Source organism: Vicugna pacos, chromosome 15 (assembly GCF_048564905.1).
Source record: "Vicugna pacos chromosome 15, VicPac4, whole genome shotgun sequence".
NCBI classification, from domain to species: domain Eukaryota; kingdom Metazoa; phylum Chordata; class Mammalia; order Artiodactyla; family Camelidae; genus Vicugna; species Vicugna pacos.
The window spans coordinates 22,136,101-22,153,149 of NC_133001.1; the positions used below are offsets into that span (position 1 = coordinate 22,136,101).

A 17,049-nucleotide genomic window follows, 5' to 3' on the forward strand; every position below is an offset into this window, starting at 1 on the left:
TTTCCTTTTTTCCTGTTATTTTTGTGTTTAGTCAAAACTGTGTTTTGTTTTGAAATAATTTCAGACTTACGGAAATAACAGTAAAAAGGATTCTTATGTACTTTTCACCCCAAATTTGTTCTTTTGCCTTATTCACTTTATCATTTTTTTCTCCCTGTATATTTATCCATATATTATTTTTGGGGGACCTTTTGAGATTAAATTGTGGACATAATGCATCTTTACCCATAAATACTTAAGTGTGAAGTTCCTAAAAGAAATGAAATTCTTTTATAAAACAGCTATAAAATGATCAAAATCAGGAAGTTAACATTGCTACAGTGCTGTTATTTAATCTATACATTTAACTCACTTTTGCCAGTTGTTTCTCTGATGTGCTTTATAGCAAAAAAAATTTTTTTTGCTAGTTCAGGATTAAGTCCAGGATTATATATTACATTTAGTTGTTATGTCTCTTTAGTCCCCTGTAATTTAGAACAGTTTTTCAGTCTCTATCTTTTATGATTTTAACATTTTTGAAGAGTTCAGGCCATTTATTTTGTAGAATATCTTTCAGTTTGGGTTTGTCTGATTTTTTTTTTTCTTAATAAAGTACAGATTATGCATTTCTTCAGGACTGCCACAGAAGTAAAATGGTGTCTTAGAACATCTTATTGGGAAAAAAATGATCCGTTACTGGTGATGTTAATTTATAAAAGTATTTTGAATATGTGAAATATATCATTATAAAGATGCTTCATGGAAGCCTTGGTATAATATCGGTTGAGTTTGCCAGAGGGGAGATTGTTTTTTATATAAAGTTTCTTTTTTTTTCCTACGTCCACATTTAACCCACTTTGAATATTCTGTACAACTACATGGTAAGCTTAAGCTTCTGTTGAGGCTATGCTATGTACAGTTTCTGTTCTAGTTGCTGCCTTCAAGGGATCTAACATATAGAGGAGTGAACAAAATGAATCAAGTCCTGTAAAAGAATTAGGAGTAAAGTGTTCAAGATACTGAAAGAGGGAAAAATAAGTCTGTCCTGTGATGACAGAGGAAGATATGTGCAGGATATTGTATTAATAGTAACAATAAGATTTATTCAGCACTGAGTGTGTGCCAAACCGTGTGTCAGGTGTTTTACATGAATTAACTAGTTTAGTTTTCAGAATGGTTCTGTGAGATATGTACTATTATTACTTCCACTTTCACTGGTGGGATTTAGGATTAGAAACACTGTATTTAGGATTAGAAAAGCTATTATTTGAGTCTTGATCCTCCTGTTGTCCGTGTATTGGTTAGTATGGCATTTCTTGAATTCATTCGCTGAAATGTTAATAGATGTTCATTGACAGAAGGATTCCTTATCACAATGTGTTTGGGAAATGCTGTGTTCTATATTCCCCAGTGTGGAAAAACAAAAAACAGTAGCCATGTAGCTTAACATGTCCCCCCCAGTCTGCGGTATCTTCTGTAGTCTGTGTTAACCTGTTTTAGTATCTTCTAGTTCTTATCACTGGCTGCAGTTATTTCACTTATTTGCTTCTTTGTTTATTGACTTCCCTCACCAGAAAGAACGTTCCACAAGAGCAGGGATTTTATTTATCTTGTTCACTGTTGTAACTCCAAAACTCAGATCAGTGCCTGGTATATGGTAGGCATTCAGTAAATTATTTGTTGAGTGAAAGAATGAAGGTCTCTGGGATGGCTTCTTACAAAACATCACTTGTTTTAACTTGACAGCATTTGGAATGTATTTGATCGTTATACTATTTTTCTTTTGTGGAACACTTAGGAATATCTCAAAAAACAATATTCCATGGGACTGTTTGAGAAATGCTAATTTGATCACTTAGTTTACAGTTTCAAAATATAGTAGTTCCATTTATGAAATTCAGTATTGTGCTCATTTATTATATAAGTATTTGGAGAAAATTAGAGATGCAGAGTTTTTAGTGATTTACATTTCAGGATATAGTTAACTTGCTGTTTTTTATGTTAATGAAGGAAGAGTTGCTAAGATAATTCAAACCAGTGACTAGCTTTAAGTCACTTATTTATAGTAATTGGATTTAGTTAGTTTCTTTGGCAGCAAAACTTACCATCCTAATTATGTCTTGTATTGGCTAATACAAAAAATAATTTGACTCAAGCAGAGTTTAAGCCCAAGGAGACATAGTACCCAGAGTACTTTTACATGCTCAAATACTGCATTAATTGTATAAACTCCTTGTTTGGATGTAGAGTATTTTTAAAAAAGGAAAATACAGCCTGAGGTTTTGCAAGATCATGGTGTTGAAAAATGGGTATGTGGTTCTTAGGTGCTCTGGGCCCTAGTGTCTGCTCTCTGCCATAAATAGTATGACAGACTTTCACAATCTGCTTTGCTTACCTGTATCTTTCTCCCTTTTTAAAATAACCGTAGTGATCTGTGTTTCAGTATATAATGGAAGAGATTTTTTTATTAAAAAAAAATCCAGAATACTTCAAGGTTTGCAACAAACTATAGATGATAATCTCTAGGTAAGGAAGAGTGATTGGACTAACTGGATTCAAAGTGAGAAAGGGGGACTTGTATAGAAAGGCCCATCTTATATAGCTTCCTCCCTCATCTGTAGAATTATCTTCCAAAACTGTTCATTGCTGAAACTTTGCAGTGTGTTGCCCCTCACCCCAAGGGAAGCCATATTCCTTGCATGTTGCAGCACCTGTCCTATGGTCCATTTACCACCTAAACCAGAGCATCAAGAAAATGAATACAGAACTGTGGAAACTTACAGGTAACTGGAAAAAATCAGCAACGTCAGTGGCATGTGATTATGACTGAATTGAAGGTTAAGTCCAGAAATATAGGAAATTTACTACTCCACTGTTTATAATGGGAATATGCTCTCTACACAGAACTCACCAAGATTTTCAGAAAATTTAGTTTGGAAGGGAACTTTTTTTTTAATTGAAGTACAGTTGGTTTACAATGTTGTATTGATTTCTTTGTCAGGTTTTTTTGTTTTGTTTTGTTTTGTTTTGTTTTGTTTTAATGGAGGTACCGGGGATTGAACCCAGGACCTCATGCGTGCTAAGCATGCGCTCTGCCACTGGGCTATGCCCTCTCCCACTGAAAGATAACTTTTCAGTTTGATGGCAGTAAGAATTAAGATGAGAAAACCCCACAAGAAAGGGGAAATTCAGGAAACTTCTTATTTTTCCACATGAAAATTTTCTGTATAGAACATCATTTGCTAACATTCAATTTAAAGTTTATGTTTAACAAGGAGTCTACTACCTTATTTCTCTTATTTACCCTTGCTTTCTCCTCTCCCCACTCCCTTTCTCTTGCCTCATAAATGCATACACAGTAAATATTCTGAGGATAGGTTTGTAAAACTGCTTTGGAAATAAGAATAGCCTTATTTATAAGCATAGTAGATTCTAAGTAAAAATCTAGCTAATTATATAAGAAGTAGATTTTCTCTTTATTTTGCTGTATAAAAAACAACACTGATAAATTGGAGGTTCAAATCCAACCCAGTGTGGCTTCATAGAACAATTTCTATGGAAACTGCACAGCATGCAGTTTTGGCTTTTGATGGATTATTTTTCATTTTTTGTTCTTCAGAGTCTGCTTAATCTACGAAACCTTCAACATTAAACGTAGCAGTAATGTTTATTAAGAACAAAGTGTTTTATATATAGTGTTATGGGGGGCTGCCTATATTGTCAGATATGTCGTACTTTAGCTCATGTGGCATATCCTTTAACTCTAACTCTGCTAATATGTTCCAGAGTTGAACAAACCAACCTGTATTTTACTTTTCACTAGTATTTTCATGGATCAGTGATCATTCATAGAGTTATTTTTCGAGGTGTTAGGAATTTTGAGATTTAGCATTTATGTATTAAACATGTATTGTATTAATTAAACTTTATCTTTGGAGTTATTTTTAGATTTTTTCAATGGAAAGATTAATCATGATATAAACATTTTTGAGGGCATATTAGTTATTGGAAATAGGAGTTTGAGTTTTCCCAGGTCTGAAGTATGGCTTTTCGCTAAAAAGTTACATTTAAAAAAAATGTTTACCTTCTTGATGTAACTTTATATTTAACATCATTCTCTTCTATGTTTTAAGATTATATCATTCCTTAAGGTAAGCAATTATGAAACTAGTATATTTATCACCTTTCTTGGGTTACCTTCCAACAATTAAATGTATTTATACAGTATGTCATTTTATTCGTCATATTTGATGTGTAAAGTTAAAATTCCAGCTTTTAAAGGTGAGGAAATCAATATCCTTATATTCTCCTTGTGTAACTCTTTTCCTGTTTTCCTTCCTTTCCCAAAATTTGTTAGTTTGTTATATTATATTACATTGTTAGTGGAAATAACGTCTTGCATCCTATTCTGGCATCTTAATACCTTTATTTTATTTTATTCTGATAGTTCTGTGGTTAAATTGCTTAGAAGTTTATCATCAGTTATTTTGCCATGGTTTTTCCAGTCTTGCTTGGATAACTGAATTCTTCCTTTAGTAGAATCCTCTAAAAGGACCCATGGAAATAATGTTCCCTGAGTTCTTGCATGTTCATAACTAAATATAGTGATTTTATACTTAGATAACAGTTTGGTTAGGTATATGATCCTTGGGTCACATTTTCTTTGAGAAATTTTTTTACTGGTAATCTCGTGTGTTCTATAGTTGAAGTTGGAGGACACTACTTTACTTCTCTTTTTTGTGACAGTATTTTTTCCTGTCCTATTTTAGTTTTCTCTGAGACATGGTGTGCCTTTTATTTATTTTTCTTATTTTAGTAAGTCTTTCTGGAATTTTATAGATTTGTGCATGTTCCTTTGTGATAACTCATGTGAGTTTTTGCTCAAGCTTCACCTTTTTTCGGGAGATTTTTAATGGCAAGGAGCTAAAGTCACATTCTAGACTGGCTAGTTTCCGTTTTGACTCACGGTTTTGGGTGTGACTTCATTTAGCCTTTATCTTTCACCAGCAGTAGGGCATAGGCAGCTGTGGGGTTTTTGCAATGGAGCTTCCCTTCTGTGTTAGTAGAGACAGACTGTTCTTGCAAATGTAATTTCTTTGTGTAATTTCTTATTTAGACTCAGCTCTTCTGACTTTCAGATTTCAATTGTGTCCAGAGACATTTTGCTTGCCAGCTCATGAATCTTATATCCTTCTGCTGGCAGTTTATGTTTTGTACCTCAGAGGTATCCTCTCACCTTTGAGACATTTACTTTGCTAGCTTTTTCTGAGATGTGCAGTTGAGACATTTTCTCCCACAGGTACCTAGGGTTGACCTCCATTCTTTTGGAAGCCTCTACTTATTTTTGTTCTGGAGTTTTAGCTGGATCCTAGTTTTACTAAAAATGGAGAGTGTGTTATTGTTTCTTATTTTCTTTGCTGATTTTGGTAAAATTGCTTTTGGATGCTTTCTAAGAAGAGTAAGGAGAAAAAGACACAAAAGAACTTATATACAAAACAGATACGGACTCATAGACATAGAAAACAAACGTATGATTACCAGGGCAGAAAGGGTTGGAAGGGATAAATTGGGAATTCGGGATTTGCAGGTACTAGCTACTATATATAAAATAGATGAATAATGAGTTTCTTTTGTATAGCCCAGGGAACTATATTCAATATCTTATAGTCACCTATAGTGAAAAAGAATATGAAAAGGAATAAATGTATGACAGAAACATTATACCATACACCGGAAATTGATACAACATTGTAAACTGACTATAGTTCAATAAAAAATTAAATTTAAAAAAAAGAGTAAGAGAAAATGCTTACTTTATCCACAATATTAAGATTGGAAATCCATGTTAATTTTTAAAGTAAAACAAAATTCTTGATTTCAGTATTTTAATATTCTAGTATATGGTAGAAATAGACCTAGATGAGCTATTCCCCACCTCTACCCCACCCATACAGTGCAATTGCTGTTCTCTTTAGGTTCCATAGGTCAGTGATAGTCAAAATGTCAGTCTGTTGTTACTAAGGGCTTGAGCCTTAGTGTAAATCGATGCACTATTTCCTCCATCAAAGAAGTCTTCTTTCAAGAAAATTACCAGCTGAACTAAACAGTGTGCTTAGGGACATAACTGATTTTCATTCAGGTTAAAACTTCTTATTTTGTTGAGGACTGGTAACAGTTGGCAGACCAACAGTCTGTCTATGAACAATATTGAGTAGCACTTTCTGTACAGTGTGGATGTGTTCTGTCAAACTGGATCATTACATAGTTAATGCAGTTGTCTCTTCATTCTTCATAATTATTATTGCCATTGGCCAATTAATTGTAGAACGAGTATCACTGGTTATCATAGCTGAAATAAAAGTGTTGCTTGTATATAATTAGGAGTCCTTGGGATGAGGGATATACTTTTTCTCTGATAGGGACTTCTCAGTGTCATGATTTATTTCTCGGAGCCATACTGTGGAGATCATACAGAGGTGGTTCCAGTAAGGCAAATACTGCTATATGAGTACTTCAAAGATGTGAATTGGATACTTACAGAAAGTGGTAGAATTCAGTGTTACAGCTCTAGATGAACGTATAAGTTTGGTGATATACTATCTAAATCAGATGTTTCTCTTGACTCTGTTGCTTGAGAAACATGGAAAAATAGGAAGGTGGTGAAATTTTAGGTTTTTGTCTTCTGAGACTTTTATGTGGTTGAAAGATGTGTTTATCTAATTGGCCATGAGATTCCTCTCTGTCAGAAACAAAGATATGTCATTGGCAACATGTAGAATTAGATTGGAGTACTCATCACAGTCTTTCTGTTATATTCTCAATGTATGAATTTTGTCTGTGAGGTAATAGTTTTTCCCATCAGTATACATCATTAAGATTGCTAGTCATTGAGCTGACATGAGCTCTTTTTTATAAGAAAGAATTATAACTTTTCATTAAAATTTTAGAAAAAAAATTTAAATAGCAGTAAAATACTATGTTTCAGACTAAAGATTCATGGCCAAGACACATTATAGGAATATGTCTGAATATATAGGGAGAGTGGTTTGAAATTATGTTTATATCTTTGATGAGAAAGCCTTACTTTATAACTATTCTGATTATAAAAGTTAATTATGGGATACATAACTGGGCAGTCCTACTTACCCAGTGACATTCTTGAAATAATTTTCCATCCTTACCAGTAATATCACCATAGTGAAAGGTTGTAACTAATGTATGCCGTTTATGGAGTTAGGATAGAATTTTAATAGCTAAAGTCTTAGAAAAACATAAACTCTTGCAGTCACATAGAATAAACATAGAACTCACAACACTAGAAAAAAAAATCCCTTGTCATTGCAGTCTAGTTTCTTTTCTAGTGCCACCAGGTGTCAGTGTAACCACAGGACCAGAGAATTACCACTGTCGATAAAATGACTACAAATGTTCTGTTTTGCTTCGTGAAAGAGGTAGGGAAAAATGTTTTATTCAAATTGGTACACAATGGAAAGATTATTTTATTGTTGAATTATATAGAAAAATGAAATACATAATGGAGAATAGAGTACATGTAGAACTTAAAACATACAGTTAAAAATCATATGTAGATCAAATAGAGTTCATGTAGAACTTAAAAGATACAGTTAAAAATTCATATGTAGGTCATATGTACTAATAGAATATGTAGGTGATCTGCTGCTATAACTAGAGGAGATGGACAGCCTGTGGTTAAAGAGTTCATTAAGCCTTACTGACCATGATGTTGCTCAGTAGAACTGCTGTCAAAATCTGAGCCTTAAAATGAAAGAGTATATTTCTGGCTTATAGATGTAAAACTCAGCTTACTATGATTTACATTTGGTGCAGAACTTGTCTACAGTAGTTCCCTAGAACACATAGTCACATTAGATATTTAGCCAAAAGAGCAATTGGTGGGATAATTACATTTTAAAAAGTCCCTCTTTTAGAAATTTATTCTTTAATTAATTCTGTGTTAATAATGTTCATTGTTTACTATTCCTAGTTAGAGTTTACTCTTCCTACTAAGATTTATCACTTCCATGTATGTATAGGTCTGCCATATTTCTGCAAAATGAGAATCCTATGTTGAGTCCATGCCTTCTTGAAATCTTTGTGTGGGCTTGTGACTGCACTCCATGTGCTATGTGCCTCAGTTAAGTTTTGATTTGGTTAGAAGTTTTGTGTGGGCCAGCAACTGCTTCTATTTCCTTAATTTCTTCTTTTCAACAATATTTTGTTATTCTGATTGTGTTTTCCCAGATTACTTCTTTTTTACTCTTAAATATAGGAAATGGAAAAATGTTTCTTCAAAAATATAAATATCTCCCTAGAAGTTATTGCGGGAAATGATATTCTCGTGTCATTGTTGCTATCTTATACTTTTGCTTTTATGCTTCTTCAGTACAATAATCTGACCTGTTGTGGGAGGGGCAGTGTCCCTACCATCAGAGCTTCTGGTTTTTCTTTCCTACTATCTTAGCTGGAGTCTTGTAGGTAATACCTATTTGGATTGAAGGGAGGAAAACCTTTCTCCCCTCTCTCTGTGTGCCCCAGCACTTTGAGCTCTTTCTTCCAAAGTGAAGTGTTTTATTTCATCCTTGTTCTTTATCCTGGGGCTCTGGTCTCTAGTGGATGCCAGTGTAATACCAGATCCTGTGATTCTGCTTTCTTTTTCTCTCTGGGAGTCTACAGTACTTTTCCAGGTTCTAGAATTACTCATTTCCTTTCTCTCCTTGGAACACCTGCCCCAAGCCATAGGAGACACAACTAATGGTCTGGCTCCCTGTCCTCATTGAGAGGCATGTATCTTGGAGATAGATATGCCTGGTATTCTAGGTTAAGTTCCTATTCAGTTAAATTCTAAACTCTAAACCAGAACTATTCAGTAGAACTTGGAAATGTCTTATGTCTATACTGTCCAGTATGAAGGTCACTAGTCAAGTGTGACTCTTGAGCACGTCAGATGAAGCTAGTTTGATTGAGGTACTCAAATTTTAATTTAATTTAATGTAAGTTAAGTTAATTAAAGAGCCACTCATGGCTACTGGCTTCTGTGTTGGAGAGTGCAGCTCTTCATACATTCTTAACTGAGCGGTAGTCCTCTTTGGTTTAAAGTGTTAGTCTCCTTTGCCATAGCATGCAGTACTAGGTAGGTCCTATGTAGAGAATTTGAGGGAACAAAGAAACACCAGCAAAGAAACACCAATCAGCTCTGCTTATCAGTGGGATAGTAGAAATTATAGTTGAATTTCCCTCATTATTCTCAGTGGATTAGGTGATTGTCAGAGTTCTAAGCTCTAAACAGTCTAAGTAACTCTCTTTAGGGTCTGTGAAAACTTGTACAGGAAGTACAAGTACAAGTGGAAGGACAAGAAAGCATAAAGTTTCTGTGTTAACAGCTTCTGCCTACCTGCAGATCCAGTTCTGTTTTTTGGAAGAGAGAAAAATCTGGCAAGTGAATGACTGTTCATACCGGTAGTGGCCATGGAAAGATAGAGGATTATGGGCTTTAGATTCCTTTTATGGGAATGGGAAATAGTGTATTTGTTTGTAAGACATGATCAGTATGTGAGGAGGAAAGATAAACATACATGTTTATTTAAACTAATAAAACCATTCATAGATCATTATCATGGAGGAAATACATTGGACAATAAATTCGGGAAACCTGAGGGTCTGGACTCTGACTTTGAAGGGAACCTGGATATGCAGTTCTTGTAGTGCTGGATAACAGTTGCAGTTAATTGGGTTGTTGGACAAAAGGATTGATCCTGCAAAGGGAAGAGGCTGTCCGTAGGGTGCAGGGGCTGAAGGTGACCAATGTGAGAAGTTTAGTTGGAGGACTGTATTGGTCTTGAGGGAATTGTGATTATGGCCTAACCTCTCATGATTGAAAAGCTAAAGTATCCTCTCAGTGAAGTTTATTACAAAAAGAAGTTGACCCCAGTTGTATATCAGGGATGGGGATAAGGGGGATTGAGGGAGGGAAAGAAGGAACATTTATTGAGCACCTACTATATTTACTTCCATTAATTATTCAATCAACATAAAAGCCCATAGGTAAGTAGATTGCCCTCATTTTGTAAGTGTAAATGAGGTTGAGGGAATAACTTGCTCACAGCTGAACAGAGTGTCTGACTACACAATTTCTGTCCTTTCCATCACAGTTAGGGTACCACCTTGATCCTGAACTGTAATTCACATATATCTGAGATAACCTGAGCAATTGTGTCATGAACTTGTAAGTGGCAAATTCCGGGGTAAAATTAATGTTTTTGAGGTGGAGATTTTTATTTGAGTGATTGGGTGGTAGAGGGGCTTCTGGGAGATGAGTGGAAGAACAGCCTGGTGTTGCAGCTGCAGATTCATGTTTGAGCCAGTTTGAGAGGAGCTGAAGGCAGAAGCTGAAGGGTCTGCTTCCAGAGCGACTCTAAGAGACACAGGGATATAAGCAGCCCTGCTCTGTAGGAGGCCTCATGACAGAGCCTGTTGCAGGTTAGGGAACAGGGCATCCTCTCCACTGCTGCTCAGATGTAGCATGTTACCTGTACAGTGGGCACTGCAGGGAAAGCAGCATCACTTTGGCATCTTGCATATTTCAAATTGGGAGATAGAAGGCATCTATAGCCTGGGTGACATAATTGTTATTATGCCTGTGCCAGTTATAACCCTCAAGTGGCTTTTATAGTTGAGGGCATCAGGGACGTGTCTCAGAGCAGAAGATGACAGGATTATTTAGGGGAGCAGAAATTCTTGGTGCAGTAGAATTTGTCAGGAGATGCAGCTTCCATATTAAGCAAGTGGGGCTGTGAATTGGTGAAAAAAACAAAAACATTATTGTGTAACACTTAAAATATATATGAGAGTAGAGAACATAATATAGTATACTGTGTACCATCAGTGAGCTATAGCTTTTATCAAGTTGTTTCTTTTGTAACCCAATGTCAGGATTTGAAATTTTAGTTAATGGTTAACATGACTTCACTTGTACCTCCAGGCTAGTGAGTCCCAAAGGAACTCAGGTTAAAGACAGTGTTATATTTTGTTTATTTATATCTCAACTAGTTTCAAAGAGAACTTGGAGTTACTGATGATTAAAGTAAGAGTAAACTACATACCTGCCAGAGTGGCTAAAAAGAAGATTGAAAATACCAAGTGTTTGTGAGGATGTGGAGCAACCAGAAGATGGATTGCTTGTGAGAGTGTGAATTAGTATAGCCACTTTGAGAAACTATTTGAAAGAATTTACTAAAGCTGAGTAGGTGCATACTCAGTATCCCAGCAATTTCATTCCTAGGCATATATTCAACATTAATATGTATCAGTGTTCACTAAAAGACATGTAGTCAAGTACTCTCATTGTAGCACTCTGTAACAGCCTCAAACAGGAAGCTATCTAAAATGTTTCTGCCAACAATAGAGTGGGTAAATAAATTGTGTTCGATTTACACAATGGAATACTATACAGCAATGAAAATGAATGATCTACAACTAGAGGAAGTGATATTGATAAATCTTACAAACATAACGCTGAACCAGAGAAGCTAGATGTGATAGAGTACAGATCTTCCTCAACTTAGGATGGGGTTACATCCCAATAAACCCGTTGTAAGTTGAAAATACTGTAAGTTGAAAATGCACATAATACATCTAACCAAACCATCATAACTTAAGCTAGTCTACCTTAAATGTGCTTAGAACACTTACAGTAGCCTACAGTTGGGCACAATCATCTAACACAAAGCCTGTTTTGTAATAAATGTTGAGTATCTCACGTTATTTATTTAAACTATACAGAAAGTGAAAAGCACAATGGTTGAATGGGTACAGAATGGTTCTAAGTGTATCAATTGTTTATCCTCATGATTGTATGGCTGACTGGGAGCTGTAGTTGGGTGCCACTGCCCTGCATCATGAGAGATGATCATACTGCCAGCCCAGGAAAAGGTCAAAATTCAAAATTTGAAATACAGTTTCTACTCAATGTGTATCCTTTTGCACCATTTTAAAGTTGAAAAATTGTTAAGTCAAACCATCTTAAGTTGAGGACCATCTGTATTTATTTTCTGGCCCTTTACAGAAACAGTTTGCTGATTCCTATTCTTAATGTTACCAGGTGTAGTTGAGGGGGTCCTGACCAACAGACAGGAAGCCTGAGTTCCAACCTGGTAGGCATTAGCTCTGTGACTTTGGTAACTTTTTATATAAGGATGAAGAAGTCAGTCCAACTCTTCCAAAGGAGAGGCTTTGGTAGTAGATAAAAGCTCTAACTACACTTTTCTAAACCACTATTTCTTAATTATTAACCATTAAATTTGCTTTATTTTGATATAATTAGCAAGAGCTATAAAAATGCTATTTGCATTTTTTATTAGAGATGCAGAAATCAGGTCTCAATATTTATGATATTAATAGTGGAAATCATTTTTTTGTCTGACTTCTATAGTGTATATAATAATCAAAACAAAATGTTCAGCTTTCACTTTTACACATATCTTTCACAACTATCCATATCTTGTGCTAATGTTAAATTAGATTTATGGGGGGGAAAAAAAAGCATAATTTGATGAAATCAGTAAAAGAGGACACAATTTTTAGGCCTCTGTAGGCATGCAACTATTTCTTCAAAGGATCTACTTTAGCAGCAACTTGGAAGTCATTAGTTTCAGTTACTATGGTTAAGGAATATGCATTTCTTTAACAACACTCTCAAATTTATCTGGAGTCCCCTTTTAGTTCAAATAAGCAAAGTTTTACTATATTTTCACTAGTTGATACTAGAACATCATTTTAACAAAGATTGTTGATTATGATGGTAAAAAAAAATCTAAGATGCAGACTTGGAGTATACTGCTTTTAGTTTGCTTGTCAGTGACTATTGTCATTTGTGATCAGATAGTAATAGTAGCAAGCCTTTCAGTTCTTTTGAGACTCTTTGTCCAGATTGGTGCTATTTCTTCTGACCTGTTCATCCCATCGCCCTACCAGTTGCATTTTTTAACAAAATAGAAACATATTGTCTCCATTATCAGAGTATAAATGTTTGCCTCTTGCTTCCATTTCGTCTGTATCTTTTAAGAAGTAATTGAAAATAATTTTTTATGTGTACAGAAAGAATGTAGATGTCAATGGATTTGGGCTAAGACAATTGCGATAAATGTTTTGGCATTGCATAAGAAGTTTTGATTTGTTGATAGGAATGATCACAGCATTGTGAGTTCTGAGGTGAATAAGTGATGAAAACATCACCAAAGTGCCCAGTCCTACAAACATGCGTCTTTACTGACAGTAATTTTTTTGACTGCTGTATTGCAGCTGTTGAAAATGGACAGATAGATGTGTTAAGGCTGTTGCTTCGATATGGAGCAAATGTTAATGGATCCCATTCTATGTGTGGATGGAACGCCTTGCACCAGGCTACTTTTCAGGTAACCTCTGAATTTATTATTTCATTTCCATGTAAATTGTGTGTTTTACCCTTTTAAAATGACAGTTCTGTACAGTTTTTGCTTCCTGCTTGCCTGTGATTTATGATGGTTAGTGCAGTACAGAAAAGGCAGTCTAAATGCTAATGATCATTCTGAATAAGCCCACTGCTCTAGTAGTTCTAGCAGTTTGGGGCTGCAGGGATTATCTAAGTTTTTCAAATGTTGATAACATAGTTAAGAGACCATCAGAATATCTGGGATATAAATTGATAACGAGCAATGGCTTATTTTTTTTTTTAATAGCAGCATGTTTAGAAACTGTGATAACACTTTAGTGCTTGGGCTTGCAAAATTTTGTAGGATTTTTTAAGAATCCTAGAGATCAATGTTTCATCTGTTTATGTTTAATGGGCTAGCTAAAGGTACAGAATAATCTGATTAACTCTTTCTTCCCATCTACCAATACTCTTAAAAAAGAGTGAGGATAAAACACAGACACAAAGCAGTAAGAAAAGCAGTATCTTCTATTTTCTTTGTTTTCTCTTATTTAAAATATGAATCTGTGCCTTAGGAAAATGCTGAGATCATAAAATTGCTTCTTAAAAAAGGAGCAAACAAGGAATGCCAGGATGACTTTGGAATCACACCTTTGTTTGTGGCTGCTCAGTATGGCAAGCTAGAAAGCTTGAGCATACTTATTTCATCCGGTAAGAATAATCCATTAGCCTCTGCGTTGTTTAAGATCATGAGTTTTAACTTTGTATCTCTCTAGGAAGAATAATTCTTGATCAGATATAAATCAGGTTCTGAAATTTATGATTTTATATTAGAGGTAAATAAGATATATATATACAAGTGCATTTTATAAGCCTGGTTGCTAAGTCTCTATTACCAACATAACGCAATACACAGCTACTAATTTATCTGAGTAGGACCATAATGATATATCACTCCAGCAGGTTTATTGGCAAGATGAATGATGGGGCTGTCCTTTCCTATAGGAACCTGACCATTTCCAGCTTCCCATGGTAAAAGACTCGTACAGGCCTAATTAATTTTTCAGTTAGTTATTTTGTGTATTAACCCTTTGAGTTGTATGTTTTGATCAATTATGTGATATTTAAGTGGGTTTATTTCAAAGCATGTTTACAGTATATTAATGTTAATAGCAATATAAACCTGCTAAAGGTTTCTTGGTAACAACTATTACATATTCAGCATTGTCAGAGAAGGTGGTGCTGAGGTGGCATTCTTATTCTCTGTGACTTTTCTGTGACCAGAAACATTTGGAATGCAAGGGCTTTTCAGTTCTTCCAAACACTGTGTATGTGCTAACGTGCTAATGTGACAAAACATGGATAGTCAAGGCAGATGGGAAATAGACCAGATATGCCATCATGCAATATTTTTTTTACTACCTAGGCTTCTCAGATATCTTCTATAATTCCTAAACTTTTAATAAATTACCTCCAAATACACAAAACAAAGTTCATTTAGACAGCAGAGTACATATTTTCTTATTCCTACTTTCTCTTTACAAACCTTCAAATTCTTAAGTTCAAATAGGAAGCAAAAGAAACAAGTACTCATTAAGTGTTAAATTAAGATACCTGTTACAGATACTGAGTCTATAAATCTGAGCATTGAGAGAATCTCCAGAATCATTCAAGCATGTGTGTGTGTGTGTGTGTGTGTAATTAGAATCCCAGCCTTGAGCGTTTAAGTGCCTTGCCAAAGATCTAGAAAGTATTTCCTGGCAGAATCAGAGCTTGGATCCAGGACTTCTGATTTCTCATCTTCCTTCTTTTGCGTTGTACCTTCCTGAGAACTATCCTGATACATTTATGACTTCTAGTCCCAATAGTTTGTATGTAACTAATACTTAGATTAGTAACATTTAGGTTAAATAGGTTAAACTGCACTCTAATGACTCCTCATGCTGATCCTGTCTCCTGGAACCCTAAGCACCTGTTTTGTTTTGCTTTGTTCTTTTTTTTCCCCTCCTCCTTTCCTCTCTGAATAGTTATGAACAACAAGTTGAAAAGGTATGTAGGTACGTTTATAATGTAACTATACATGTTTCTAACTTTTTAAAATGACTTTCCTTTTAGTGAATTATCTGTCATTTTCCCAACTTTCCTACCTGTAGTCTTACAGAAACTGGTTCCTTATTCTTTCTGATACATTGAAATTGTCAATCAAAATAGAACATTGTTTAAAAAAGAAAGTTAAGTAGGTTTCTTTCGTCACTTAGTCTTTCCTCAGTTACTGTGTAGTGAGGCTGATAGTAGGTGAAGCATCTACCTTGTACAAGTCAAGAAGATTCTATATATCTAGACTTGTTGAATATTCAGTTGGAATTTCTGACCGTTCCATAAACTGCAACTTACAATTGGTGTTTTGCACAGTTTTTACCCATCTCAGGGCTTTGGTTTATTCAAAGTGTATTTATGAAACATCCTCTTAAATAAAGAATAATCTTTTCTCCCTTAATGATGTTGATTTTAACACTGAGATGTATTGCAGAAATTTAAAAATTTTCATGGTAGTGTGTTAACACATACTTAACATACTTAACATGTTATTTTGTCAATGAGAAAAGTTTGGGAAATTCTGTTTTTGAAACCTTTGCAAAACTTGAGGTCACTTTAAACTTTTTCACATCTTTATACATTAGCATCTAAATAATTGATTAGATTTATGCTTAAAAAATCAGCTTAGAAACCCATTTAAATAGGCCTTTTTCTGTTTATTGTAGGCTCTGTCATGAAGAAAACTGATGTAATGAAGAGTATAGTGAACATTAGTTTTAAGGCACAGCTGCCATGTATGTCATGTCTGCTGAATGTTTTTTTTTTTTTTTACAATTCTTAGCCTGAATCTGAATCAATTAGTGCATCTATGAAGTCTCATAATATAGGCTTTTTCTTATCCTTTCAGTAATTATCAGAAATGTTATCCATATTTGATGGCTTGTGCTTTTCCTTTTTTAAATGACTGATGATTTACATGACCTCAGAGTGCTTGTTGGAGGAGGGATTGGAATGAAATGAATCCTTCATTGAGTAAGATTTTTATTTTAGCTTAAAAATGAATTCCAAAATATTAATCACTTACTTTCTTGCTAATATAAAAGCAGAACCAATTTAAATGACTACCAATAAGTTATGAAAATTAGTATGTTTCAACATCAGTATCCATCAAAGGGGAAAAACTCTTGTACTGTGAAACCCTTTTAAGGCACCTGCTTTGAAATTTATGTTAATAACCATGGTTTTGTTTGTTTTTTTGCATAAATGAGGGTTATCTGTTAAATATTTTATTTTAGGTGCAAATGTCAATTGTCAAGCCTTGGACAAAGCTACTCCCTTGTTCATTGCTGCTCAAGAGGGCCACACAGAATGTGTGGAGCTTTTGCTGTCCAGTGGGGCAGATCCTGATCTTTACTGTAATGAGGACAGTTGGCAGTTACCTATTCATGCAGCTGCACAGATGGGCCATACAAAGTAAGTGTTAAAGACGAAGAATAAAAGTGGACTCATAATCCAAAGGTAGTAAGGAATAGACTTCTTGGCCAGACTGTTTGCATCCAGGCATAATCTTTGATATTCCCTTCTCTACTAGTCCCCTGAGTGATTAG

General features: G+C 34.8%; 1 protein-coding gene across 2 annotated transcripts in view; it reads left to right on the forward strand.

The window, feature by feature from the left end:
* Nucleotides 1-17,049, forward strand: part of ASB3 (ankyrin repeat and SOCS box containing 3) — an 81,502-nt gene that overhangs the window by 32,385 nt on the left and 32,068 nt on the right. For both annotated transcript variants that reach the window (XM_031675624.2, XM_072937755.1), the window contains 3 exons: nucleotides 13,297-13,409; nucleotides 13,981-14,116; nucleotides 16,738-16,915. In XM_031675624.2, coding sequence (XP_031531484.1) covers nucleotides 13,297-13,409; nucleotides 13,981-14,116; nucleotides 16,738-16,915 — 427 coding nt within the window. The remainder of the gene's footprint in view (nucleotides 1-13,296; nucleotides 13,410-13,980; nucleotides 14,117-16,737; nucleotides 16,916-17,049) is intronic.